The 27,695-nt window shown below is 40.2% G+C and overlaps 1 protein-coding gene across 1 annotated transcript in view; it reads left to right on the top strand.

Annotated features, from left to right (window-relative positions):
* The window catches only part of Adamts12 (ADAM metallopeptidase with thrombospondin type 1 motif 12), a 268,248-nt gene that overhangs the window by 219,616 nt on the left and 20,937 nt on the right, over positions 1–27,695 (top strand). The window contains exons 18-21 of the mRNA XM_034523235.2: positions 1,522–1,732; positions 11,449–12,558; positions 17,629–17,781; positions 27,451–27,630. Of these exons, the coding sequence (XP_034379126.1) occupies positions 1,522–1,732; positions 11,449–12,558; positions 17,629–17,781; positions 27,451–27,630 (1,654 nt within the window). The remainder of the gene's footprint in view (positions 1–1,521; positions 1,733–11,448; positions 12,559–17,628; positions 17,782–27,450; positions 27,631–27,695) is intronic.

Genomic DNA, 27,695 nt, shown 5'->3' with positions numbered 1-27,695 from the left:
TCTCTGACTCAGAGCTCCAAAATCTCTCCACCCAGCTCACTTAAGTTCCCACTGGCGGGTCGTTACCATGCCAGCCCCATGCTTCAAAAGCCCCATGGCCTTTTGTGATATGCATCTGGCAAACCCATGCTTTGCCTATGTATCTTTCAATCTGGAATCCAGTTGAACTGCCACGTGAAGGAAAACACACAAACTTAGTTCAGAAACAAGGGTAACTCAATCGCTGGGCACAACAACTAGAATCCTAATCTTGTAAGCCATATTAAATCTAAATCCTCTGGTGATGAATCCTGGTGGATCTGCCATAAAAAAACGAGGAGACACTAGTAACATCTTGTCCTTTCGCTACCCACATCCAATAGCCTCTTCTCTTGCCTTCTCCAACCCGGAAGTCTCGCCTACTCGCCAGTGATTGGCTCCTTTGCTCCTTTAATTCATTAGGGGATGGTTTGCAAGAAGTGAACCTGAGTAAGTGACTCACTCCTCTTCCACAGCCCCTCCCAGGAAAGCATCATTAGCATCAAAATACAAGCAACACCGGGGCTTTCTACAACACTTCTGAGATGGAAGAAATTATCTATCATCTTTAAGTTGTTTTTCCTCCTTTATGAAATGAGTAACTGAAACGCTGAACAAGCAGGTTGCTGAACATACAGAGGCAAAATAAAAGCAGTGCGCTAGGTTTGACATTTTCTACGTGAATGAAAATGGGGGCGTTTATCTCACAGTTTGTCTCATAGTGGTATAGAAAAACATTAGGTTAAGAGTCAGGAGACAAGAGAATGCTATCACTTCACACCTCCAGTCAAAGTACCAATGACTCATAAGTGATTGAGATCTGGTGGGTGGAGGTCCTCTTTGCTCCTCATTTTGCATGAATCGGTATTTCATTTAATCCATGGTACCGATGAAGTCATTATTACTACCCTAACCCAACCGATGAGAAAGGGAAGCTTAAACTCCGTTTAAGTTTCGCAGAGAGAACCTTGAACCTCAATTTTCTTGACTTAAAAGAGAAGCTTTTTTTTTTCCATTAAAAGACATCATTCTTTTAAAGTAAAAATTAAATTTTATGTGTATAAATGTTTTGCCTGCCAGTATGTATATACAGCATTTATGGGCCTTGTGTCCTTGGGGGTCAGAATAGGGTTTTGGGTCCTCTGGAACTGGAATTACAGATAATAGTGAACTACCCTGCGGGAGCTGGGAATTGAACCCAGGTCCTCTGAAAGAGCAACAGGTGCTCTAAAAGACTAAGCCATCGTGTAAACCCCTGAACCATGTTTTCTTGTACGTTTGTTTTTGTTTTCAACAATTATATATATCAGTGTCTCTGCTGGGCCCTGGGGTTTATAATTGAACAAGTCACACTGGCTCTGTCTGCAGAAAATATCTACAGAGTCTGCACCGTCTCCAAGAGTCTCCCAACTCTGTAATATACACGTGCCTACTTTCTCCAACAGTGACGGAATAAGTGTGCACAGACTGTTGCTGATCTCACACTTCTGTGTCTGCCTGCAGGTGGTGGGCAGGGGAGTGGGAAGCATGTTCAACGACTTGTGGGCCCTACGGAGAAAAAAAGAGAACAGTGCTGTGCATCCAGACCATGGGCTCTGATGAACAGGCTCTCCCTGCTACAGACTGCCAGCACCTGCTGAAGCCGAAGGCACTGGTTTCCTGCAACAGGGATATTCTGTGTCCATCAGACTGGACAGTAGGCAACTGGAGTGAGGTAAGCTCGTGGGTTGAAGGGACAGGGATAGCCCTGCTTCATCTCCCTCTTACTCATTCTTCCAAAATGACCTTAGCCTAGAATTGAACACTATACAGCATCCATCATGTCTGGCTTGCTTCCTGCATTTCCTGTTTCTGGCCTTGCAGGATCTTCCCTTCCCTCCCAGAGAGAGCAGCCATTAACTAAGGATCAGATGGATCTCACCGAGCTGAGCTCATGACAGCTAATCAATTCATTGTTGGCCCATTCTTAAGCTGTTCTACCCCCCAAAGCCAGTCTGTAAAACACTTGGAAAGTTTATGGCTGTAGTTGATTCTGAAACCATTCAAATCATTTGAAACACATTCAGAATGTGTTTGAGATATCTGCTAGTACTTCATACATTCAAATTAGCACTGCATTTTCCCCCAAAATAACTAGATCTATATCTCTGGGTACAGGTAGGAATCCGACAGTTTGAAGGTTATGAAGAGGAAAAACAAACAAACAAACAAAAATACATTTTAATGTTCTGTGTTACTGTATAGTCTGGTCTCTCAGGTCTTGCTGTGTCAGCAATAGTGACTGGAAAAAAAAACAAACTCTTCTTTCCTCAAGACACCTAGTATCTTTAAAGGCCTTGTTCCTACTTCTTTGTGTGCATTTTAGCTATGACCTAAGAAATGACTAGACAATAAATGACTTTTAAAAAATGAATACATCTAAATGTTAAGGACAATACTGACTTTGTCATAACTTTGTTATGTTCTTTCATTTAAAAAAATTTAACACACTTCTTTATTGTGTGTGTGTGTGTACACATGTGCTGTGACACATTTGTGGAGGTCAGGGAGTGACTGTGGGCATCAACAGTTCTATTCTCCCACCATGTAGGTTCCAGGGATCAAACACAGGTTTGGTAACAAGTGACTTTACCCTGAGATATCCCACTGGCTTTCTTGAGAAACTATAAGCTTCCCTTAACAATTGCTAAAGTTTTTCAGAAGCTTTTCTGAGGTCACACCTTCAGGAAAGTGGGAAATGTTTGATTCAGGAGAACATTCTAGAAAATAGCCAGAATGAACAATGATGAGTAAGTAATGTACTCAGCTGAAAGAGTACATTTGTGTCTAACGACTGTTTTATTATGTATAAAAATCTCTTGTGTAGCTTATAAAGATGCTCTGAAAACATTATCTAAAGACAAAGTCTAAATTTTGCATCAGTAAAATTATCTTCTTTGAAGATATTTGTTTGAAAGCAGAGTACTCATGTGAACCAAACAGCTTTGATAACCTTTCCAAGACAGTTCTTTTAACATATAATCATGGTTGAGATCACCTAACTTCTAGTTCTGAGCAGAATGTTTTGGTAGGCATATGGGCTAAAGTTAAATGGAAATTATGGTCCCTAGACTGTGAAAAAATTCTATCAAATGGGAGATAAAAAAGAAAATGTTGGGGCAGCCAAGGGAAGAGGGGCAGTGGAGAAAGATCATGAAGGAAGCATGCAGCAGCAATGTATGTAGACGTTAATACAACTGCATTATGAATTTGTACACATCTGCACACATCAATGCCAAGTCAGAATATCCTCCCCATTATTCTTGGGAAGGAACAACCATAGCATGTATTTGGCCTGACCTGTTCACCACCAACCTAGACTGCTATAAATTACAGTGTTGTCAAAATAAGCCTGAATGGGGTATTGTGATGGATCCATTAAATTTGTTTACCAAAAAAAAGGGGGAGTTGGCTGCATCCAAAACACTTAATAATTCTTGTCATGTCAAATTTACTAATTGCTGGAATCCCGGGGCTTTCTCAAAAGACGATAATTACAGATTTGGCTGAGGAGACCTTCTTTCTGAGCCCATGTGTACAGCACATAATAACCTGCCTTAGCTGGAAAGCAAGACCCTAAAATTTGGCATATGGTGACACGTACTAGTGTCTGAAGTTCCCAAACAGGCCATAGTGTAGTTCATTGACAGCATATGTGGAATCCGGTTTCTAGCTTTCTCTTGCAGAGCTGAGGAGAAAAGCCAAGCTGGTACCTTCCTTAGGAGATGTATTTAGGCAAAGTCCCTGTAGCTAAATCAGCATTAGTGAATAAATTGATGCTGATGTATCCAAATTCATTGGATAAATCCTCTTTCTTCCTTCTGTTGTCTTTATAATAACCCTCAGTGAGCCTTGCTGAAATATGACAAAAATGAATGTCTTTGACATTCTAATTATGCCAAGATACCTTTGGGCAGTTTTATGCCTATGTATTTTTTCATTGTTTATTAAAATTTATCTTTCTTTCTTTTTAAATAGATCTTTTTTCCATAAAATACTCTAATCACAATTTCCCCTCTCTCAATCCCTCCATGTCCTTCCCACCCCCCTCCCATCCAATCTACACCCTTTCTCTCTCCTTAAAAAGCAGCCATCTAAAAATATAATAAAACAAAAACAAAGCAGAATAGAAGAAAACAAACAAACATATATTTTAATATTATTCTTTCCCTTCCCCCAACTCCCAGATATACCCACCACCCAACTCTCTCTCTCTCTCTCTCTCTCTCTCTCTCTCTCTCTCTCTCTCTCTCTCTTTCTGTGTGTGTGTGTGAACCAAGCCCTTGCCTGCTTAGCTCATATTTCAAAAACTTTAAATTTTATTTTAACATTAATTCTTGCTAAGTGATCTAAGCTAGATTCTAACTTTTGATCTTCGTAAACTGAACCATCCTCTTGAGCATCTGGGAATACATCACCACACCCATCTTATGTGAGGTCTTAGCTCCAAGACATAGAGAATAGTTCATTTATAGGCGTGGCAGAAAGTGGTGTCATATTTTTCCATAGATGGATGGGCAGGAAACCTCTGAAAGTACCATGTAATGAGTAAATGTGTCTAGCTTAATGTATCTTGGACAAGAAAGGAAACAAAATATTCCAAAGAACAGTCTATACTCATGTATCCTGCATAAACTTGCAGACAATTTAGGTAAACTGTCTCACTTCATGGGGCTTCAGTTTCACCAACTGTAACCAAGTATCTTTTTTCTCCCATTAAAGAGACTTTGTAGACTGGTAATTTTTTCAGTTTTACCATACCTGGTAATCTCTAACTGTGTAATCTCTAGCTACTATTAACTCTCAATCCTTTCCTCATGTCTATTTTTGTAAGGTTGAATAAAATAAGCCATACAAGCATTTATCAGATTTCCTGAAAAACAGTGTGTGCCAGTAAATGATGACTGTTATCTGACAAGAAGGCAAAGGCTGACTTTCTGTGATACTTTTTCTCTCTTTGACCATCAGAGGTATCCAAAGTCCCAAAGGAATATACTAAACTACCCCATTCTTTAGATCAGGGCCACTTTAATTCATAAAGCACAATAGACATACTTCTAGCAACTGACAGTTTTTCCAAACCCTACAGAAACACTTGAGACTTAAAAAAAATAAATGTATTACTTTTTAAAACTCAAAGAAATATTAAAAGTCAATCATATTTAATTTTATAATAGTAGCAAAATATCCCCATTTCCCAGGGTAAGAGACTGTGGCATAGAGATGCTTAGAGACCTGGTCCATTCACACAGCTACCCAGTGATGGAGGCTTTGGATGCAGGCAGCTAAGATTCTACTTTGAACACTGTCATAAATCTCAAGTGTCTGTGAAATATAACAATATGGTGGTTCCTAGAATTCATCAGAAACATATTCTGTTTGGAAACAGTTTGAGAGTCATCTTTTCTCACTTTGCTGGAAGTCACAATATACATAATGATTGCTGAGATCTGAATCTCTCAAAACAAAATGACTTAGTCTCACCAAATAATTGCAAAAATCAAAAGAAAAAAATGTTGCAGTTGGTTTCTACAGCAACATACCATTTCCCACTTGAGACTACAAGTGCACTGGAGTGCATCTGAGGAGACACTAAAGTAAGCCATCCAAAAGCAGGTGTGCTTGGGGTCTAGGAATATCCATAATCCGCCCTTCCTCTGCCTGACCAAAACACACAAACAAATAGCAATCAACCAAGTTTCTAGAAGTCTATTAAATGAACTCTGTTTGTAAAACTGTTCTAGTGTCACGGCAGCCAGATACCTAACAGGGATGTGGTGGTTTGAAGGAGGATGACCCTCATAGGCTCGTGTTTGAATGCTTGATCCTCAATTGTTAGAACTGTTAGAACTGTTCGGGAAGGATTAGGAGGTGTGGCCTTGATGGAGGAGGTATATCACTGAACACAGGCTTTAAGTTCTCAAAAGCCCACACCACTACCCCTTCCTGCCTTGTGCCCATAGATCAAGATGTAAACACTTAACTACTGCCCCAGCACCATGCTGGTCTCCTGGTCTCCCCGTTACCATGTTCACCGCCATGATGAATATAGACTCAAACCCTCTTGAACTGTGAGCCCTAGTAAATGTTTTCTTTTATAAGTTGACTTGGTCATAGTGTCTTATCACAGCAATATAAAGGTAACTGAGAAAAATGGATTAAAGTAGGAAAGACTTTATTAGCTCAGGGCTATAGTTTTGGGTACATTTCCTGTTGGCTCCATTGGTTTTATGCCCACAGCAAGGATCAACATCATGGAGGAAGTGCATAGCAGGAGAAAGGTGTTCACTTTATGTCACTTATGAAACGGTGATAGGAAGAGGCTATAGAAAAGTACACAATTCAAATCCTGGGCCTGGGATCTGTTTGCTACAACTAGGACCTTCAACTCAGTATCACTTTCTAATGATGCCATCCTACCATAAACCATCAGGATAATTTATCCATCAGATAGGATGAAGTATCTGCAGTCTAACCACTCTGCAGTGGATGGATTCACTAGGCTGGGTTCAGGACTTTGAGATAGGATACTTCTGGAGAACCACTTCAAATCCAAGCAATAACAAATACAGAGTATCTAAACAGACCAGATATTAGCCAACAGAAATGAGTTTTCAATAGCTCTTCAGAAAGAAGACATAAGAACAAACACCAGTGTCAAGAAAGTGCTTGTAAATTCCTGCAGGTGCTCCTGCAAACTGAAGGAAAAAGATAGAGGAACGGGGAACATTTTCGAGCCTCTCAGCTAGGGTCTCCTGTGAGTTGATGCTCTGACTTGTGTTACTTCTTTGGAATGAAGCTTCTTCAAGTGCCAAGACCCCAGTTCTTTCCAAATATGACAGCTAGTTTTCATCTGATTTCTGGACAATATTCTTGGGCATTCCTATTTGCAAGAACTACTCAGAGTGCTGGTTTCCAGCTATACTAACTCTCTTTATTGTGTCTGCTTGTTTTTACTCATCTGAGATATGGAATTACTTTGTTAGAGTTTCCATAATGAAATCTCAAGAACTAGCTGTCTGGGAAATAGGAAATCTCTTGTGTTAGAGGGTAGAAGGCAGAGATCCTACATCAACTTTTAAAGAGGCTACTTCCTCGGTTCTGTAAGGGAGCATGATCTCATGCCTCCCTTTCCTTCCATATGGTAGTTTTTTAGAAATCTTTGGGGTCCCTTGATTTGTAAGTGCTACCACTAGGATCTCATGGTATTCTTCCTACAAAATGTTTGTCTGTCCAAAAAGTTCCCCTTTTATAAGAATACTGATCATACAGGGTTAGCACCTACTCAGAAGGCCTCATTTTAAGTTGATATTCCATCTAAAAGAGCTGTCTCTAAGATGGATCACAGTCTGAGGTAGAAGTCATTTGGACTCTGATGCTTCTACCTTTGGAGAGGAGAGGAGATACATGCTCACTGATAACAGGCAATGTTTTAGTTTTCGTCAAACATGATTTTTGGTATAAACCCCACTCATTCACTTATAAATTCCTGAAACATATAGAAATGTTTTAGGTATAAAATATTGGCCATTTCTCACAAAGCCCCTTTAGTCTCAAACCTCTGGTAAGTTCCTGCTGTGTTTTTAAATGACCTCACTTGGTGCTGTATCTCTGTGCCAACAGTGAGTTCCTCTTGCTCCTATGCACCTCAGGTAGGTGGAGTTGGACAACTTAGCAGCAGGCCTCTTTCTCAGCAGATTTTCCCCAGAGGTTTTAATCCAGGAGTGGTAGATACACGGGGCGAGATAACTCTCAGAGAGCACACAAATAGAATAAATAGCAAGCTGCTTGTCTGGTGCAGAGTTCAAAATTATAAGGTCAAGGGCATATGATAATCATAGCTGAAACTGGTTGTGAGAATTCCAAAAGTACCAATTGAGATGGGCTTTAAGTATGTGTCACAGAGCTGCATTTATCTCATCTAAAAGGCTTGACAGCTCCTGAGGAGATAAACACAGTTGAAGGAGCTCCAGGCTGAATACAAAGAGAACTGCTTATTCTGTTGACAACAAGAAAAGGCAACTTCCTGTTTGGGCTGAGCCTAGTTGATAGATAGTATGGTCCAGTTGGGTACAACATGCCCTGTACTCAGGATGCCTAAGAAATGACCACTGCAGGTCAGTTGGCAGAGTGGGTGTCTCCTGGGAAAGGAGAGTACATATAGTTATGCCAGAGAACATTTGTGTCCATCCCAATCTGTGGTTTCCATGACTGACGTTTTGAGCTGCCCTTGGGAATGAGACTGATGGTCTCTGACTTCAAGCATAGCCAAACATCCAGAATCTAATTAGCATGAAATTTCTAGCTTTTAAAACATTTGCCACTGTTCTAGTTTTTATACATCTATCTTGAAGTTTTAATATGTAATATACCAAAAAGTCCACCTTTGTAGACCAGTACTGTTTGAGAAAAATCATCTGTTTTTAAGTACCCAAACCTAATGCATTTCAACCCAAAAAACCGCTTGATGGTTATTACTTGTCTTCGATTTTTCTCGTGTATGTTTACCAAATTCAGAATTAATAAGATTGTTGAGTTCTTGAAATTTGTAAGATATGTAAGTCGTGTGTGCTGAGCTAGGGAGATGGCTCAGTGATTCATAGTGTTCCCATTCTTCTGGAGGACACAAGTTTGGTTCCTAGCACCCAAGTTGGCCAGTTTATAACTGCCTGTTATACCAGCTCCAGAAGATCTCACTTCCTCGTTTAGTGTCTGTAGGCAGCATTTACACGTATACATACACACAGAAATGCAGATACATAGACAGACACACATAATGATGAACAAACAAACAAATAAAACAAATCTCCAAATGCAAAAAAAAAAAAAAAAAAAAAACCCATATCTTGTTTCCTTTGATTATCCCAACATATCTGAGCCTAAAATCCTGCAACAGTAAACCACTACAGTAGAGCACATTAGTCTTTAGATAGTTTTCTGGGTGTGTGCCTGGGTCCAGTTTACCTACAACTCCTCTGAGAATATAGTTTTATGTACCATAATCCAAAAGGACAGTAGAAATTAGGGAACCATGTCCATGGCCCTTGTCATTGTTATCATCAATATTATCAAAGGCATCATCATTATTATAGGAATAACAATGGCTTCTAAAGACCAATTGCCTCATTTGTGCTCATACTATAAATATTGACTGACATGTGAATGTGTGTGTGCATGTGTGCTTGTGTGTAGCCTTTTGTTTTGTATGTGTATTGTTCACTGGGCTTACATAGTCATCACATTATACTTATAATATATATATATATATATATATATATATATATATATATATCTTACTTTTTAAGTAAGATAATAATAAAATATATATATATTTGAAGAACTTAAGCCGTTTCTCACAGGCCACTCTGTAAGAAAATGTGTTTAGGCACACACTGAGAATTACTTTCTTGTGTTTATAAATTTTACAGTGTAAATATTTGAAAAATCCGAGGTGTTCAGACTAGAATGTAATGAGAGATAACTAAATTGAGTGGGTTCTGAAGAGTCTTCATACTCAAAAGTGCCAGAAATCTGAGACAAAGAAGAAAAATAAACACCTCCTACTTGCTTGTTTTGAACTTCTGGTGAATTGCAGAAGGAGCCACAGAAGTGCCAGAAGACAATATTTTCTATCTGATGGACTCATCTTTGTTGGGAAGATAGCGTGTGTTTCCTGGGAGTAGAGTATAGTTCCCAAAGACGATTAACCCTGTAACTACTAGGCAGTCCTAGGACCAGGCAGTTGAGTGCCTAACTGACAGCATCACTAACCCGAGTCTATACTTGGCTGTCCCCTTGGTCTATAATCTCCTGTGTTCATCGGTGTTTCTTGTTTTCAAAGGAGCTGATTTCACAGAGCAATTATGTGTGCCTGAATGATTGTGCTTGATTGAAACAAAATAAAGGAGGAGATTTTACACCAATAGGACTGGAGGAAGCAAGGAAGCTAAGCTAAAAAAAAAAAAAAAAAAAAACCTTAAGCTTGTAGATACCAAATTCCCCATTCTTATTTTCCCCCACAAAATGAAACAATCCCTTAGCAAATATATGTAGTGATCAAATATTGTAAGAATTAGCCTCTGGTGTAATTATGAAAAAGAAACAGGTCTCACCTGGGGGTTACTCTTCTAAAATCAAAAGCACTACCAACTCACTAAGCAAAGTCCACACATATCTGTGTTGCACTGGCTTTGATGGAGAAGAAAGTGTGGTAAATAAACCTGACTTTTTACTGAAGCTGATTCGAAGCCTTTCAAGTCAGTCCTGGGGCCTTCCATTCCTCTCTTGTTGGGGGTGGGGTGGAATAATCACTCCTACCTTGTAAATCTTGAAGAGATGTTGCAAATATCACACAGAACAATGGCTAGGAGGCCCTGTGAAATCCATGGGATATTATTCAGGCACACCCTTAAGAAGCCTGCTTTGATGTCAATGATACACAATAGAGAATATAAGTCCATATAAAATGGACAGCAAAAGAACCTGAGTATTCCATGTTCCAGTGCCAGCCACTTGTTGGTTGAATTAACATATCATTGGGAAAAATAAAAAATGGAGCAAGTTTGGCAAAAGTATGGACTTTTCAAAATAAGTTTTCTGTGTTATATAGGTAGCTATGTATGATTAGCCGGCATAGAGGCGGATGAAACAGGTTTTACACTAAACTGAGAGGATGGAGTTCCCTGTCAGGATTCCCCCACCCCTGCAAAAGGGAATCTAGATGCCCATGCTTCAGCAAACCTTCCAGAATGTAAAGGGAGTTAGAATGAAAGACATAAGATTTTCCCAGTGTGCATATTACTTTCCTACTGATGGAAGGATCCAATTCTTTGAGAAAGTGCATTTTCCACTTTTGATTAACTTTTCATCTTTCAAGTTCAGGAAAAAAGAAACTCTTAGATCTTAAGAATATTTAGGTACAGTGAGTATCTAGCTTTTAACAGAATACTACCTGCCATAGATATATAACTGACACCTGGAAGAAAACATGAATTCTAATAATTATTTTCTAAATAGAAAAGCTTACACACAGCGAGTTTACTACAATTCTGAGAACCTGGAAACATTTTTGTATTAATTCAATACATCATAGCCCTAAGAAAGAGATAATAGTCTTCACTAAGGGGTGATAGGGGAGGAATTTAACTCATTGCACTTGTAGATGGTGGTGTCCAGTTATCAAGACCCCAAAAGCCTTTAGTTTGACTGTATTGTGGGTTTTGTTCAGGTTGGTTCTGGGCCCCGGCTGTTCTCCAGGAAATAATGGGAAACTAAAAGCATAGGAACAAATGCTGCTAGAGGATTAACTTCACAATTCAGTCATGACTGGGCCTGACCATGAGAAGCAAGGCGTCTTTTCCCCCCAAGCTAACAGCTGTCTCTCTTTTCCAGTGCTCTGTTTCCTGTGGTGGTGGAGTGCGGATTCGAAGTGTCACGTGTGCCAAGAACCTTAATGAACCATGTGACAAGACACGGAAACCCAACAGTCGAGCTCTGTGTGGCCTCCAGCAGTGCCCATCTAGCCATAGAGTTCTGAAACCCAATAAAGATACAGCTCCCAGTGGGAAGAATCAAACAACATCAGACCATGACCCCTTTAAGCCCATCCCAGCACCTACACCCAGGCCCACACCACTGTCCACACCCACAGTGCCTGAGTCTGTGAGCACAAGTACTCCTGCAATCAACAGCCTTGGCTCCACCATAGCATCCCAAGAAGATCCAGATGGGATAGGATGGCAGAATAATTCAACCCAACCTGTAGTAGACTCCTACTTCCTTACTTCTTCTGGAAGCACCTCCCAGGCCCCCCTGACTTCCTGGTCTTTGAGTATCCAGCCCGATGATGAAAATGTTTCCAGTTCAGCTATAGGTCCTACTGCAGATGGTGACTTTGGGGCAACCACAACAAGTGATTTTGGCTTATCATCTAGCAATGCTGTGACATGGCAGGTAACTCCATTTTATAGCACCATGACCACAGATCCAGAAATGGAGATACATAGTGGTTCAGGGGAAGACAGTGACCAGCCTTTGAACAAGGACAAAAGCAACTCTGTGATATGGAACAAGATCACAGTACCTGAACATGATCCTCCCATGGAGATGGATGCAGAAATACCACTTGGACCTCCACCAACATCTTATGTGAGGGAAGAGTCCTCATGGCCTCCCGTCAGTACAATGATGGAAGGCTCATTACCAGCCTGGTCCTTCAAAAATGAGACACCCAGGGATGAGGGGATAATCACTGAAAGATCAAGGAAGATTTCACTCCCTCTTGGAGGAGATCCCCAGCCAGCACCCTCAGAGAAGTTAGGAAACCATGGCCAATTAGTATTGCCAAATGATACAAGTCCAACCCAAGGCTCTGGGCCTGTCCTGACTGAGGAAGATGCCTCCAGTCTGATTGCTGAGGGATTTTTGCTAAATGCTTCTGATTACAAGCATCTTATAAAGGACCACAGCCCTGCATACTGGATTGTTGGAAACTGGAGTAAAGTAAGAGATTCCGTTTTCTGTTTCCTATCTTAGACCTGATTTCTTATGGAAAATGTCTAGGAATGGTATATTGTGCAAATTCCAAATGAACTTGCATTAAAATGTCTAATTGGGCATGGAGGTACACATCTGTAGTCTTAGCTCTTGGTAGGCTGGGACAGGAGGATTGTAAATTGAATGCCAGCCTGAATGCAGAACAGATTCAGAAGCCAGCCTGGTTACATAATAAGATTTTGTTGAAATAAAAGAGAAAGAAAAAAGGGGAATGTAAAGAGAGGAGAAAGAGTAATGGAGAGAGAAGGGAAGTAGATGGAGAGAGGAGAGGAAGGAAAGATAGATGGTAGGAGATAGATAGATAGATAGATAGATAGATAGATAGATAGATAGATATGATTGATAGATGATAGACAAGTAGATAATATACTGTAGATACATGATAGATGAAGATTGATGACACACTAGAGGTGAGAAGTTAGCTAGAATCACACATACCAACTGAAGGAGGAGGGATTTGAACTTGGGTGAATAGCTGAGAACCCACAATCCCTTCATTTGCAAATCAGAACACATTACCATCCTCTGTGCTGTTGGTTTTATTTGATGTTCCTTTGCTCATATTACATATTAAAGCAAAATCAGTTATGTGAAGACCCTAAGTTGACAGATGAAAAAATCATGAATTCTGCAAGAAGATACTTTATAACAAGACGGAGGGTACCTCCTAGTTACTTTTGAATTTACAAAAAATAAATAGCCCCTATCATATCACCACCATTGATTTAGTATAGAAATTTTAAAGTAAAGTTGACTTTCTCAGGGTTTCTTAGAATGATTTCTTTCAAATAGTACTCTCAAAATCTATTTGTCTTTCTAAATTCATTCCATATCACAAAGGAGCAAAGAGAGAGCTTGCTGTCTTTGTGTGTGTCAAAGCAATTCAGTGGGTGTGGCCTTTCATGCCTCTAAGACATCTAGGGATAGCTAGCATGTTTTTGTGTGCATGGGTCTGGGGTTCTTGAGGAAGGCAATAACTAGAGATAGAACTTAGCAGCCATGCTCAGTGGGTGGTAGGTATAGCCTTGCAATTGAGTGAGGTTACCCAAAAGCTACCTGCACACTGCAAAGACCTGTGGCCCAAGAGTGGAAACCTAGAAAACACCCAGTTTTTAAAGAGATGGCTAAAAAGATACCCCCCCTGGGGAAGTCTGGTAAGGAATGATCTAATAGATAAGACTTACATAAAGAGAGATGGCACGATTTGTAGTTAGGAGTGAGACAGTTTTTGCACTTGATCATTGGCAGGTCTCTGATGACATTGGGGAGAAGAGGCTTAGTACTTAGCTGGAAGCTGCAATAGGAAGAAAGGACCCTTTGGAGACTATCTCAGTAATTGGGGGGGGGGGAGCTCTATACTAGGACTATTGATAAGCATAGACAGCTCTTCTCAGATCAGAAGTTAGTATGGAAGCTTAAAGGCCCTGGTGACTGTGAATTCAAAACCATCTTGGGCTGGTAGCAAGTTCTAGATCATCCCGGGATGTATAATGACATCCTGGGAATAAGAAATACTAAAACAAGCATTGATTTGGGAATGACCCATCCTCTTATCTTTTTATCCATGCTCAAATCCCAGGACACATGTGTCCTTTCTGGATTTAAGTGCGTTGCAGTTACTTTGTTCTGATGATGTTCGATAGATGCTATTCAGTTGGCAAAGGTTTATTAATTCAATAAACTAAAATTCAAGTTACTATATCCAAGAAAATGAAAACATAATAAAATACACATGAACTCTAATGCCTTTTGATCCCAGGAGTTTAAACATTTCGAGTATAATAAATCGAGATATAATCCATTTGGACTCAAATGTTATCATTCAACTTCAACAAAACTAATTGTCTTATTGAGTTTATCATAATCCACCAAAAAGGTTGGCAACAATGTTATAGTCACCAAAACTACTGTCACCTAAGAAGTTTGGCTCCAGAAAAGGAGCTGGATCATTTAAGCTTTTTGGAGCAAGAAGAATATAATGAAAATTAGAGCTCTCTATTTGGCAAGGGGCCCCTACATGGCAGGATTGAGTAACTGCTCCTTTTATGTATTTTTTTAGAAAAAAAATATGTCATATATGGATTTATCAGAGAAAGTCAGAGTTCAAAATGGAAGCGTTGGGTTTTTGAGTATCTCAGGACCCCCGGTGCTTGTGACGGCCTGTTTCTGAGGCTGGTTTTTTTTGGTTTTTTTTTTTTTCTTTTTTTTTTTTCTTCAGTAAACAGATCACTCATCTCTCAATTACAATGTCTCTGGAACTAAGAATTGCCACTGATGCTTATCTGCCTCCACCTCACTAGAACAAGCTCTAGTAGTGTTTGAAATCAGAGGACCTCATCAATTCGGTCTCCTCTTTTTGTTTCCTGCTAATTGAAGTTCCTAGGCTGATGGGGGGGTGGGCACTTTTTTGGTTTTAAATAATGGTTACATTTAATATATGAGAGATCAAAAATAAGAGAAATACCTACAGTATTTAGGAAGATCTTTTGTTAAGGTGGGATTCCCAAGCCCAAAGTACCAATAGCATTTCAGTAGTTAGAAATAAAGGACCCTTGGTGCATATGTTTGCCCAATACACCTGGCTTCGACTCATTGCTGGTCTGTGCATCTCTGTTCTTTCCCTTTTCTGACCCTCTTCACACACCACTACAAGAGATGTAAGAGGCTTGTTCTAACTATGTCAGTGTTCTGCTTACATGCATCTACCTTTTCAATATGTACAGATCAGATGAAGTGCACTACCCCAATAATATAAGGCAGTGACCAAAAAAAGTAAATGGTCTAAGGAAACATTAAATTGGAGTTGTATCTTTTCATAAGCTGACTTTCTGGTCTTGCTGCTATTCTGCATCCAATTTGCACTTCAGAACTCTAAAGTACCCAGTCTCCTTTATCCTCTATGTCCTTGTCCAGTGCTCTCATTCATGCTGCTTCTACCTGGGTTCTCCTACCCTGTCCACTCTGCCCTCACACCCTGCATATCCTTGGGGGTCATTTTCAGCTTCTGCTTCTGTAAAGCTTTTCTGATCCCTAACCTGGAAATCATTTTTAAAGTTCCCGAAGGCTTGATCTGAAGTCTCTCTTAGGATATGCTCTCAGCTTCTCTCCTGCATTAAAAGATTGCTGAAAGCCCTCACTGTACATCACACTTCTACTATTTAAGGATTCAGGATTAATAATTGATATAAAACCTAGGTTGGCCCTATAAAAAGGCATACAGTTTGAAAATGCACTTGCTGGAATTGAACCCTGAGTAACTGTATCCTGACACTCCCTTGGTTTCTTCATCTCTAAGGAGGTGATAGTTGTCTGATTCCTAAGATTGGCATGAAGTAAAAGAAATATCCGTGGGCTACAGAAAAACACCAGACACATAGCAAGAAGCAGGGGAGTTTTCAATTTGTATTCACATAACAGAAAATACGAGTGTCATATCCTGTGCATTGTTATGGTCCTTATTTTGACAGAATCCCTCATTTCATCTCATTGAATTCTTTCAATAAGATCCCCTGGGCCATCCCATTAAATGTAGACTTCTGTAGTCAAGTAGAATGCAGGTGAGAGTATAATTTCCAAATCTTTTCAGAGATGTCTTTCAGATGCTGCTGGCCTGACCCTCCATAATGCCCCAGTTCTAGCATCTCATATCTGCTCCTTGACCTGATGGGTCAGTTGCTGCCAGGGGCCCAGAACAGAATGAAGTTAACCCTCCTCTTCTTCAAAGTCTTCTTGTTTCTTCCCACCCTCTATTTCCAATTTGAAAGTAATTAAATTAAAAAAAAAACCTGAAATCTACAGGATGCGATTTTTGTTTTACTTTTCCTGTTTTCTGTGGATTTCCTCTTGTCAGATTTACTTTTGGACCATTGCAGGATGCCTAAATAGAAACTGTCAAAGAAAATTAAACCAATTCTGGTGAGAATAAAACTTCAAGCTCTGAAAATAATATATATGATTTGTCACATAAATATGGCATAGAGAACTATGGCTATCTCTTGAGATTTAATGGGATCATTGCTAGCCTGGTAATGTGGTCTTATTAGCAACTTTCCTAGGCTTTCCTAAATGTTATATTTTCCTTCTATGTCTCAGTATTAAGTTACCAGCACAGCATACTGTCTCTGTGTGCTTGTGCAAGGCAGTGTGCATGAGTGAGCTTCCATCCTGACAGCAACTCAACACGAGGGATACTACAGTTGCCACCAGTTTTGCAGGCTTAGGGGAGTCCATAATTGCACAAGCTCACACTGTTAGCAAATGGCAGAACTGTGATTATTCACTGCATAGTTGTACCCTCAACCAGGAGGTTCTATCCGCCTCAGCCTGTTCTCTCAGGTCCCTACTGGGAGTCAGCTGAAAGCTGGCCTGCGGTGGCTTCAGCTGAGTCATCTGAGTCTGTTTCATGTTGACTCTTGTCCTCTAATGTGTGGCCCAGGCGAAAGCAGAGTCCAGAGAAAAAGCAGAATGCAAAACCTGGTAACTAGCATAGCTTTAGCCTCCATGACCCATTAGACAAAAGACAACACAAGAACAGAGTCGATTTAATTCCATCTCTGATGAGAGTGTGAGGGTGAACCATGGAGAACATTAGTGGTCTTAATCCATGACATGGTCAGTGCATGTTATCTGTCACGGTCTCTACTAAACAGATGTATAATTACGTTCAAAGAGAAACCAGAAAGACTCAGATCAAATACTAAAGGATTGTAAGGGGAAGAAGAAATTGCTTCTATAAATGAAAATTGATATTAGATTATGACATTGGGTATTTTGTACTTTTCCCATTCTGGGATTCTACAATTTATCTAAGATATAAATGTGACTATACATATATGTATATTTATACATATGTATATAAACACACATATATACACACACATACACACATACTATTCATACAGACATTCAAATTTTGTGTTTATTTATATCTGGGACAACCTTAGCATCTGGGCCCCCAGTGATAGGTGGTCCTGAGAAAAGCTTTGTCTGTATTCTCTTCTTTTCTTCCTGCTGCAGTGCTCCACCACCTGTGGTCTGGGGGCCTACTGGAGGACCGTGGAATGTAGCACCGGGGTGAGTGCAGACTGTGTCACGAGTCAGAGGCCAGACCTTGCTAAGAAATGCCACCTCCGTCCCTGTGCTGGCTGGCGAGTGGGAAACTGGAGCCAGGTAAACTTTGATGCTGTGTATTCACGGAAAGGGGTGGGCCCTATATGAACACTTGCCAAAAATGTCTCCTCACCTCCCATCTCTCTCCCTGCCTCCCTTCTGTATATCTCTTTTAAAAAGCAAGGGCCATTGGCTTATTCTAAGTTATGGAAGACCTAGAAGTCAGACATGTTATTAATATGCAAATTTTTACCTGAGTGTCATCACTGTCTTGAGATAAGCTCAAGAAAACATTTTCAAAATGAGTTGCTTTGTCTAGCATGCAGCTCAATATTTCTCAGTTATTTTAATTTTGCATTACATGAGAATTATAATTGTATAGTGAATAATTATACATTGTCAGGTATATAATTAAGTCGTGGCTCAATGGCTCTTCACACACACACACACACACACACACACACACACACACACACACACACGTTTCATTTCCCTAAAATGAAAAGAAAGCAGAAGCATTAAGAATAATTCAAGGCTAGAGAAATGGTCCAGCAGTAAAGAGCGCTTTCTGTTCTTACAGAGGAACTGAGTCTAGCTCCCGGTATTTACACTGGGTAGATCACAACCACCTGAAGCTCCAACTCTAGAGGACCCAATGCCCACTTCTAACCTTTACACATGAACATACACACATAGATGATAATAATAATAATAATATAATGGTGGTGGTGGTGGTGATGATGATGATGATTGATGACCATACTTTAAAGAATAATCTGATCACTAAAAAGTATTCCATGATGGTACGTGTCTGTAATCCCAGGATCCAAGGGGAGATAATCATGGTTTAAGAGTCATTCTAAGCTACAACATGAGTTCTAGTTCAACCTGGGCTACATAAAACCTGCTCTCAAACAAACAACAACAAAAGGTATGTTCTTATATTAGTATCCATTTTACAACCTTGTTTTACAAGGTCCCTTAAGAATGGGATGGGTAAAGTCTTCCAGTCAATTCAGGTGCTTTGAAGGTACCTAGTCAGGCTGTCTGCCCATCATCCTGTACTGAAATTGAGTCAGACCTTGGGAGACACAGCAGCCAGCAGCAGAGTTTGGGGCCACGCGGGTAGCAAGAGCAGGTGTGAGCTATGGGTACCTCTTCTGTACCTTATAAATGCCCAGTGCCAGGCTTCCCTAGATGCCTATCAGCTCTCTAGAGATCCAGATTTCTACAAGAGCTATGACTTTGGAAAAGAGAAAACTAACTAGAAAGTCCGCAGAGGCTCAGGACCCTCTAAAGTCTAGGAGTTAGCTCCTTTGTCTGCTACCAAGTCTATGTCCCAGAAGAAAACCATGAGGTGTCTCACTGACAGACTTACCTACTAGGTAGAGTTACCTTCAGGCCAGAACATAAAACATCATCATTGTACCTTACGACCCTTCCACCAAAGGAAGAGTCTGAATGTGGGAGAGAGAGGGCTAACCTTACGAACCTTCCACCAAAGGAAGAGTCTGAATGTGGGAGAGAGAGGGCTAACCTTACGACCCTTCCACCAAAGGAAGAGTCTGAATGTGGGAGAGAGAGGGCTAACCTTACGACCCTTCCACCAAAGGAAGAGTCTGAATGTGGGAGAGAGAGGGCTAACTCCTTGAGAATCTCACTACACATCCTAATGGTTCTTCAATCCCCCTCTCTCTATGTTGCTACCGTAAGTTTTAAAGTGTAAATTCACATTTTTGAGGGTTTTTTTTCTTTCCAACTAATAACAAATCCAGAACACAACAAAAACACTTATCTATGAATCATCTTCCATATCCAAAAATACCTAAAAAAAATTCTCAGTTTTCAGACTTGGCCAAGTGTTACCCATAATCATTTCCTTGGAAATGATATGACATAAAAAGACAGTTCCTCAAGACAGTCAAGTCAGGCCTGAGGAATTTCCAGATGAAAGATTCCGGAGCTCATGTCTGGGTTTTGCCAGAATCCTCCATCCTCCATCCACCAGAGACTTCTTTTTTTTTTTTTTTTTTTCAGTTGCCAGTTTGTTTTTCCAGAGTTTCTCAATACTAAAATTTCAACGTTACCTCTCCATTAGTCTACAAATCTCTATCAAAATACAAAGATTTAAATTCCTTACAGTCCAGGCTGAATTGCAGACTTCCCTAAACCCACCAGCATCAGACCTGAGGCACCCAGTTACTCTCCAGGGATTTCCCCACCACCACGATCCATCACTGGCTGGACTGACGTGTCTTGGCTGACTTCTGGCTCTGAGTGTGCCCTTCTCATGGTTTAAGCATGCGTTAAGCACCTCCTGTGTGCATTTCTCATGTTTGACAGGAAACGAGGTTGCACATTTAGATTTCTACCTTCCTGGTACCTAAGAGATAACAAAAACGGCTGTTCCTCTCTGCATTCATCTGGCTGAAATAAAGCAAAAGTTCTTGTCTTAACTTTGCTCCAGCATATTTCTATAGAATTAAATCCTAGAGGCAAGCTGGTAGGGTGGTACGTGGCTGTACTTCTCAGGTTGCACCAGGATCATCATAAATTTAAGTCCAGCCTAAACCTCATAGTGAACTCAAAGGCAGCAAGGATTGTATAGCAAGACTCTGTCTCAGAAAACAAACAAAACCACCCTAGAGGTAGTAGGGTGCTGAGAATCAGGCACATCTGGATTGGTATCCCTGCCCTGTCTCTAAATTAGTGTGTATTCATCCAGCTGATTAGAAGGACTTAATGTATTCATGTCAGAAATAAACTAGTAATACTGCTTCTACTTAAACTGTGAGGTTGTGTAAGGATCAAAATGTATATTTATTAGCTTTTATTTCTACAACAAACACCTGAGATAATCAACTTATAAAACGAAAAGGCGGATTTAGAGGACTCCATCTATGAACAGTGTATCTCTTTGCTGTGGCATCGATGGTAGGAAGAACCTGGTGAAGCAATGCTGCCGCCTCCTGGTGGGGAGGCACATACAGAAACGACAAGGGAGAATCCCTTTCAAAAGGCCTGTGCCCAACAACCAGGAGACCCCCAACCCCACCCCACTCCTTAAAATTTCTACCACATCCAATTAGCATCATACCAGAGAACAAGACTTTCACACATGGGCCCTTGGAAAACATTCTAGATTTAAACTATAGCCGTGTGCAAAACATCACAAATAGCAAAAGCCTGTTGGGGGTGGGGAGGGTGGGGCAGGGAAGCAATCTCTGGGCAAGATTTATGCTAAACAGTGAAAGTCAGAGTGGCTGGTAGGTATTTGCTAACCTTTGATTTTCTAGACTTGAGACAAGAGGTTGATGGACAGGCGAATCCTGTCAGAGGAGTACTGACTAGAGAAGTTGTTTGTTCCTAGTACTAATCAAAGTGCCCAGCTGTCCATGAACGGTGGGTCACTTAAACTACTTGTAGAAGCCAAAAGTCACCTGTATCATCAGGTGCATGGCACTGAAGCTTTCAAAACACCAATGTCATAATTAACTTAGTAAAGGAATGTATAATCCCTGTTGAGGAAAATGAGATTTAAAGTGGTTGTTTATGATGCTTATTCTACACCATGTTGGTCACAAGAAACTATCAACTGATGGACAGCTTATCGGACAGTTCATCGCTTCAACTATAGCATTTCAGGAGGAAAGAAAGTGCATGATAAATATGTATATCAGTGGGGTAATACACACCAATTTTAGAATGAATTCCTTGGGTAGTGGAAGTTATTCTCATGGTGGGAGAAATGTAAGAAATGACAATGACGCTCTTGAAAACCCCTCCAGTAGGTCTGACACCCAAACTACTCATGATTTTCAGCTCCACACACTTCCTGAAAGAATGATCTATGTGTCACCTCAATTCTGCAAACTCCTGATTTGACAGTCTCCCTGTTAAGTTTCTTAGATTGAACACTGTGCTTTTTTGGAATTAAGTCAAACAAATCATATTTCTTCCTGAAATAAATCAGAAATATGTTTTCCCATGGGGCAATCTGTCTTCCCACATATGCAACACTGCAATTTCCTTTTATCAACAGTTGATATTATTATCTGTAGCTTTTCTGGAAAAAAAGAGGAGACTACAGCCTGTCCTTAAACCATTAGGCCTCATATATTTGTTAACTATTCTGTCTTAATCGAGATCAGGTTTGTATGTCTTTGGAGTTTGCATATTTTCTATGCAACATTTTATTTCTTTGCTACATTTTATCAAATTGAAGTTTTACAAATGGATAAAATGAGAAATAACATTAATTTTACTAAGTATATATGGATTCCTACCCCCATCCAAAGCACATTCATAGACACATATTAAAATTTAATGCATAAAAGCCAGCACATAGAATTATATATTAGAGAGGTGTCTCCATTCCTCAAGAAGCAAAGCTGAGTGGCAAGAAGGCAAATGATACACTGAGAATTTCTTCATCTAGTTGACCCTGAGTGTATTAATTATTTAATCTGTTTTTAAAGCATCACACTCTTTTTACACCACTATTCATCTTAAATTCAGAGATCCCTAAGGAAAAAATAGTTACAGGGATGGCAATTAAATGGAAACAATAAGGATATAAGCCTATTCATGTCATGCAATTGGGGCCACAGAAAATTTGACCCAAGACTGCTGCCCTGCAGACCACAAGGCCCTCCATGGTGGCCTCTGCCCACTTCTCCTTGCTCTCCCTTCCCTTTTTCTTGAATTCTGCCCAATGTGTTGTTTACAGACAAGCCATGTTGTATCAAAGTGTTGAGTCTCTCTACATACCATCCTACTTCTCTGTCCTCTGCCTGTTTTTCCTTCAGTGTCTACTTAAAGAATTTAACCTTAACTCCCCTCCTTTATTAAAGTCTTTCTTCATTTTATGAGGTGACACTAACTAACCCCCTTTGTAACATCATAAGGTCTTGGGTGACTTATGGGATACAATCTAGCATTTGTTTATGTGAATCCCCTCAGCATACCATTACAAAGCACTTGCACTAAAGATGCAGAGCTTGGGACATGGCAACTGTGCAATAACTAGGAAGAAGGAAAGTAAGGGGACAGAGGGACAATTAGAAATTTAGAAATAGCTGTAGCTGGTCTTTGTTACTTTGTGGGTTCTTCTTTTTCCCACCCTTTATCACTCCCAGTTTCATCTCCCATCACCAGATAGGAGAGAATGGATAGAGGAGACAGACAGACAGACAGACACACACACACACACACAGAGAGAGAGAGAGAGAGAGAGAGAGAGAGAGAGAGAGAGAGAGAGACAGAGAGAGACAGAGAGAGAGAGAGAGACTTCCAGAATTTCTTTTCTCTTGTTTCTTCTTTGAGCAGGACTACTAACAAACAATATCCAATATCCCCTGAATTACTAACAACACCAACATCCCTCTCTTGGGGCCCTAGCTTTACATACGCTTTAAAAGTTCCCAGAATTCTGAATATCACACAATCCTAGAAACTATCTGCAGCTAGCAAAAACCACACCTCTGCTAGAGCACTAGGCAAAGCATAATCAGATGCTGCAGACCATCTGAAGCAGCCCCACATCTCCACACCTGGAATAAAATGAAAGTACATTTTTATAATATTTCTGTGTTTTCTAAAGAAACCAAAATTTCATAATTTCAAAAAATGTTACTACAAACAGTTTTATTAGTTATTTGAGAGACTCATACATTTGTATTTTGATCTTTTTCATGCCCAGAATCCCAGATACATACCCCTTTCTGTACCAATCTAATTTTGTGTCCTTGTGTTTCTTAACTCAAAGAAGTCCTGTTTGTGCCATTCACATATTCCTGAGTCACTACTAGATTTTAAAAGTCTTGTGAATGTGTTTAGCATGAATAATAGAGTAAAAAGTAAGGCCTCCTTTTAAATTCCATATCCTACTTTACTATTTGGCCTGAAGTTTTGGATATTCTCAAATCACAACACAGTATGACTGCAATGATCCATGCCCTTCTGACACTTGGAAATGTTGGAACCATTTAATCATCCAGCTTATCTTTATTTTTATATCAGTGAAGACATGGCATCTTAGAGAAGTAATTTATCTACACTCATTTAGTGCCAGGGTTGTAACAGAATGCCTTGTAATGACCTCCTGACCCTGTGCTTCTTAACTTCCTCATCACATGTTTCTGAAGACTCTGTATGAATCTAGTGTAAAAAAAAATGACACAAGTCAAAACCATCCTCAAGAAGAAGGGGTGGGCATTTCATTTTATTTCTATCTGTAAATTCATTAATAAAGGCATTATTACTTTCTTTAATTTTGTAAACTTAATATAAAAAAACTTGCAAATAGATAAAGATATCACACACTATCCACCATTAAAACAACAAAAAATCTTTGAGATAATGGAATCTATTTCCATTGTGCTTTGATTTGGTTTGCGAAACACTTCAGTTAAAGTAACTGATAGTATAACTGGAAAACTGTCTTGATATTGACAGAGCATTAACTAGTTTTTCTGCTCTCTTATCCTGACTCCTGTCCTCGGCCTGGCCACAGGCTCCATGTTAGGAAATACAAATAGGGCAAGAAGGAAATGAATGCATCAATTGGCATTCTGCACACAAAAGCAAACCAGCATCAGGAGTGAAGTGATTTCAATGTGCCAAGTGATTTCAATATGCTACCACTTCTGCCTTGCTAATGGAAACTAAGACCCCTTTGAAAATGAAACAGAGGGATAGATTTAGAGAGTGTTTTCCCTTGTGACTGCTCACAGCATGCTAGCAAATTTCACTTCCCATTGTATGTGTATAAACTTTCAACAATAGAATAATGCTAATTTGAAAATTATATTTGGGAATAGTGGCTTGTAGCAACAAATAGAACATGAGAAAATAAAATCTCATTTCACACTTGTGTCTTGTGAAATTTACTTCTCTTAATAGAACTAATTATAACGTAGGAGCTACTTTTATTTTTCTACATGTGCTTAGCACATGGGAGGAGAATAAAGATTTTTTTAAATTTGCATTTTGTTGGAGCTTTCTGGCTAGTTTGATCATTCTTGAATTGTGAAAACACTAGAGTCTTCATCTACCTGTTTGGCAAGTGAGCCCATATCTTCCCATGATGTTGTAGACGATGCTGTTTAGTGTTGACAACTTGACAGGGTCTAGTAGGCTAGGCATGCTCATGGAGGTTATCTTATTTAGATTAATTGAGTTGGGAAGACCTTTCTATTGTGGGCGGCACCATTCTCTAGGTTTGGGTTCTAGACTGTATGAAAAAAAAAAAAGAGAAGGTTAACTAAGCGCAAGCTTTCCTTGCTGCTCTTGACTGAGGATAGAGTGTGACCAACTCCCTTGGAATCCTAACATTAGGTCCTGTCATTGTGGGCTACAAACTACAAATGTAGCTAAAATAAATTCTTTCAAATTGCTATTTTTTCTGGGGATTTTAATCATAGCAATTAAAAAAAAAAAAAAACCTCAAAGACACGGATCAAGATTTTATACCAGGTATCTTGGTGCATATTTCTGGACAGTGGGAGAAGGGGGAGCAGTAGTTTTGGAAATCTTCTACCTGAAGGATTTGAGGGATTTTCTCTACTCGGTTGCAACCCTACAATGATGATTTCTGGGAAAGCCAGGAGTACATGATGTTTCTTGATTAAAGATGGGGGGTCAGAGGACAACATACAGACATCCTCCTGTAGTATATGACCTTTAATAGTGGCACCTCTTCAGTCAAGGCTCTAATCACTTTGAAGAATGGAGAGGGTAAAGACACAGTTGCTGGGCATGGAGGCACATGTCTGAAATCTTAGTGCTCAGGAGGCTGAGGCAGGACGTTCATGATGTCAGACTAGGCTATCCTATCTCAAAGAAAGAAGGGAAAAAGAAAGTATGAAAGAAAAAAGAAAGAAAGGAATGAAGGAACAAAAGAAGGAAGGAAGAAGAAAGGAAGGAAGGAAGGAAGGAAGGAAGGAAGGAAGGAAGGAAGGAAGGAAAGAAAGAAAGAAAGAAAGAAAGAAAGAAAGAAAGAAAGAAAGAAAGAAAGAAAGGGAAAAGAGGATAGAAACATTGGTTTTCCCCTTGGTGGGTCCAACTAGCAGTTTCTCAGAATTCATTTTCTTGATTCAACAAATCCATTCTGGTCATTCATGCTTGCCTGGCCCCATGCTGAGCATCTGTGGTACGGGTGCAGAATGGGTACTTAGGGCACTTCTTCCATGGCAGTGACAGTAGTACAAACTATGGACAAAAAAAAAGAGATCTTTTGCATTTCAAGTGCTATGCCATGGAGAGAGAAAGAGTGGAAACAAGTAACAGGAGCATGTTTTGTTTAAGGAAGACTTCGGCTTTACAAAGTAGTGAGATGGCTCAGTGGAAAGGGGTGATTGCCTCACAAGCACGAGGGCCTGAGTTCTAGCCCCAAAGCCCAATTAAGTTAAAGAGAATCAACTCCACAGTCCTGTACTCTGATCACCACATGTGGGCCACATGTGGTGATCAGAGTACAGGTGGCAGACACATGCTGAAGCATACGCATCATACCATGCACTATGGTTAGTAACTTTTGTTTAAAGTGTTCTCATTTAATCTGATGCTTGGACAAAGAGAAGAGTAGTAGCACAATTCAGAAAGCAGAGGAAGGGACATTTAGGATGTAAGGACCACAAGTGCACACTGTTAAGCTCAGAGAGAACTGATGATTGCAGGTATCCGTCCTCCCATCTCAGGTCCAAATACACAGCAAATGCAGGCAGTAAAGGAACAGGAAAGCACTGGAATCAAATGAGAGACAGATGAGAGACTAAGTCCTGGCTGTAGGTAGCCTAAGTTACTAGTGCTGTCCTGGTCCAAATGACATGAAAAGTTGACAGGTGAACGCTGCAATTTCCAGATACAGAGCAGGATGCAGGGACTGTTTCACAAGGTTGGAGTCAGGGGAGAGAGCTATTACTAGGGCTGGTTTGGAGGCTTTCTGTGGATATGGGTCCATAAGGCAAATAGTCAGTGATGGAGGCAAGGAATGACAGCTTTGCTCATCCCTGTGAGTCAAAGCATTGAACAGTTACTCGGTTTGTTTCTATAATATAACCCCTACGTAAAAGGCATTATAATCTATCCTGTGTTCCGAGTCATGGATAAAACTGTTTTGTAGTGGAGCCCTGAGGTTCTGAGAAGTACAGGTGGTTTGTCAGAGTGGTCCCTCCATTGAGACAAAAATGCCCCATCCCACAGGGTCTTATATGCTGGTGTGCTTGAAGTGAATACAGGTATTTAGCAAGAATGACCATCCTCTGAGTCAAGCTGTAACCTATGCTGACCGGCCCAGTTTCTTGTCTTCTAGTAGCCTGTGAGGTAACAGTTAAACATCCCAGTTTGCAAATATGTCCTCTGAGGCTCAAAGTGTATCCACTGGGAAATTATGTATCCATAATCACCCAGAGACAAAACTGGGATACTCACTTTACTGCTGACAGACCTCCAAACTGTCACACATTTAAACACTGGTTTTTTTGGTTTTTTTTTTTTTTTTTTTTTTTTTTTTTTTGATTTTTGGTTTTGTTTTTTGACACCAGGAGACCCAAACTAGAAGATCTGCTTATATGATCGCCTCTCTATAAATATGAAGGAAAGTTGGGTACATGCAGACTAGGTTTGACCTCTTAGCCCATGCTAGGAACCTGAACTTCCGCAGTGATGGAGTGTGGGGTCCTGATGCAAAGTATTCAGCTGTTACTTTTGCCTTTGTTCTCCATTCAGTGCTCCCGAAACTGCAGCGGAGGCTTCAAGATTCGTGAGGTTCAGTGCATGGACAGCCTGGACCATCACCGGAGCCTGAGGCCATTTCACTGTCAATTCTTGGCTGGCATTCCTCCTCCACTGAGTATGAGCTGTAACCTGGAGCCTTGTCAAGAATGGCAAGTGGAGCCCTGGAGCCAGGTATGGCACCCAGAAGGGACATGCATCATCTTGGAGACTTGAGTCTAATAGACCATGAATTGTTG

This window comes from Arvicanthis niloticus, chromosome 19 (assembly GCF_011762505.2).
Source record: "Arvicanthis niloticus isolate mArvNil1 chromosome 19, mArvNil1.pat.X, whole genome shotgun sequence".
In the NCBI taxonomy this organism is placed as follows: Eukaryota; Metazoa; Chordata; class Mammalia; order Rodentia; family Muridae; genus Arvicanthis; species Arvicanthis niloticus.
Note: the sequence above shows the minus strand (reverse complement) of the source record. Positions and strands in the feature narration are given on the sequence as shown.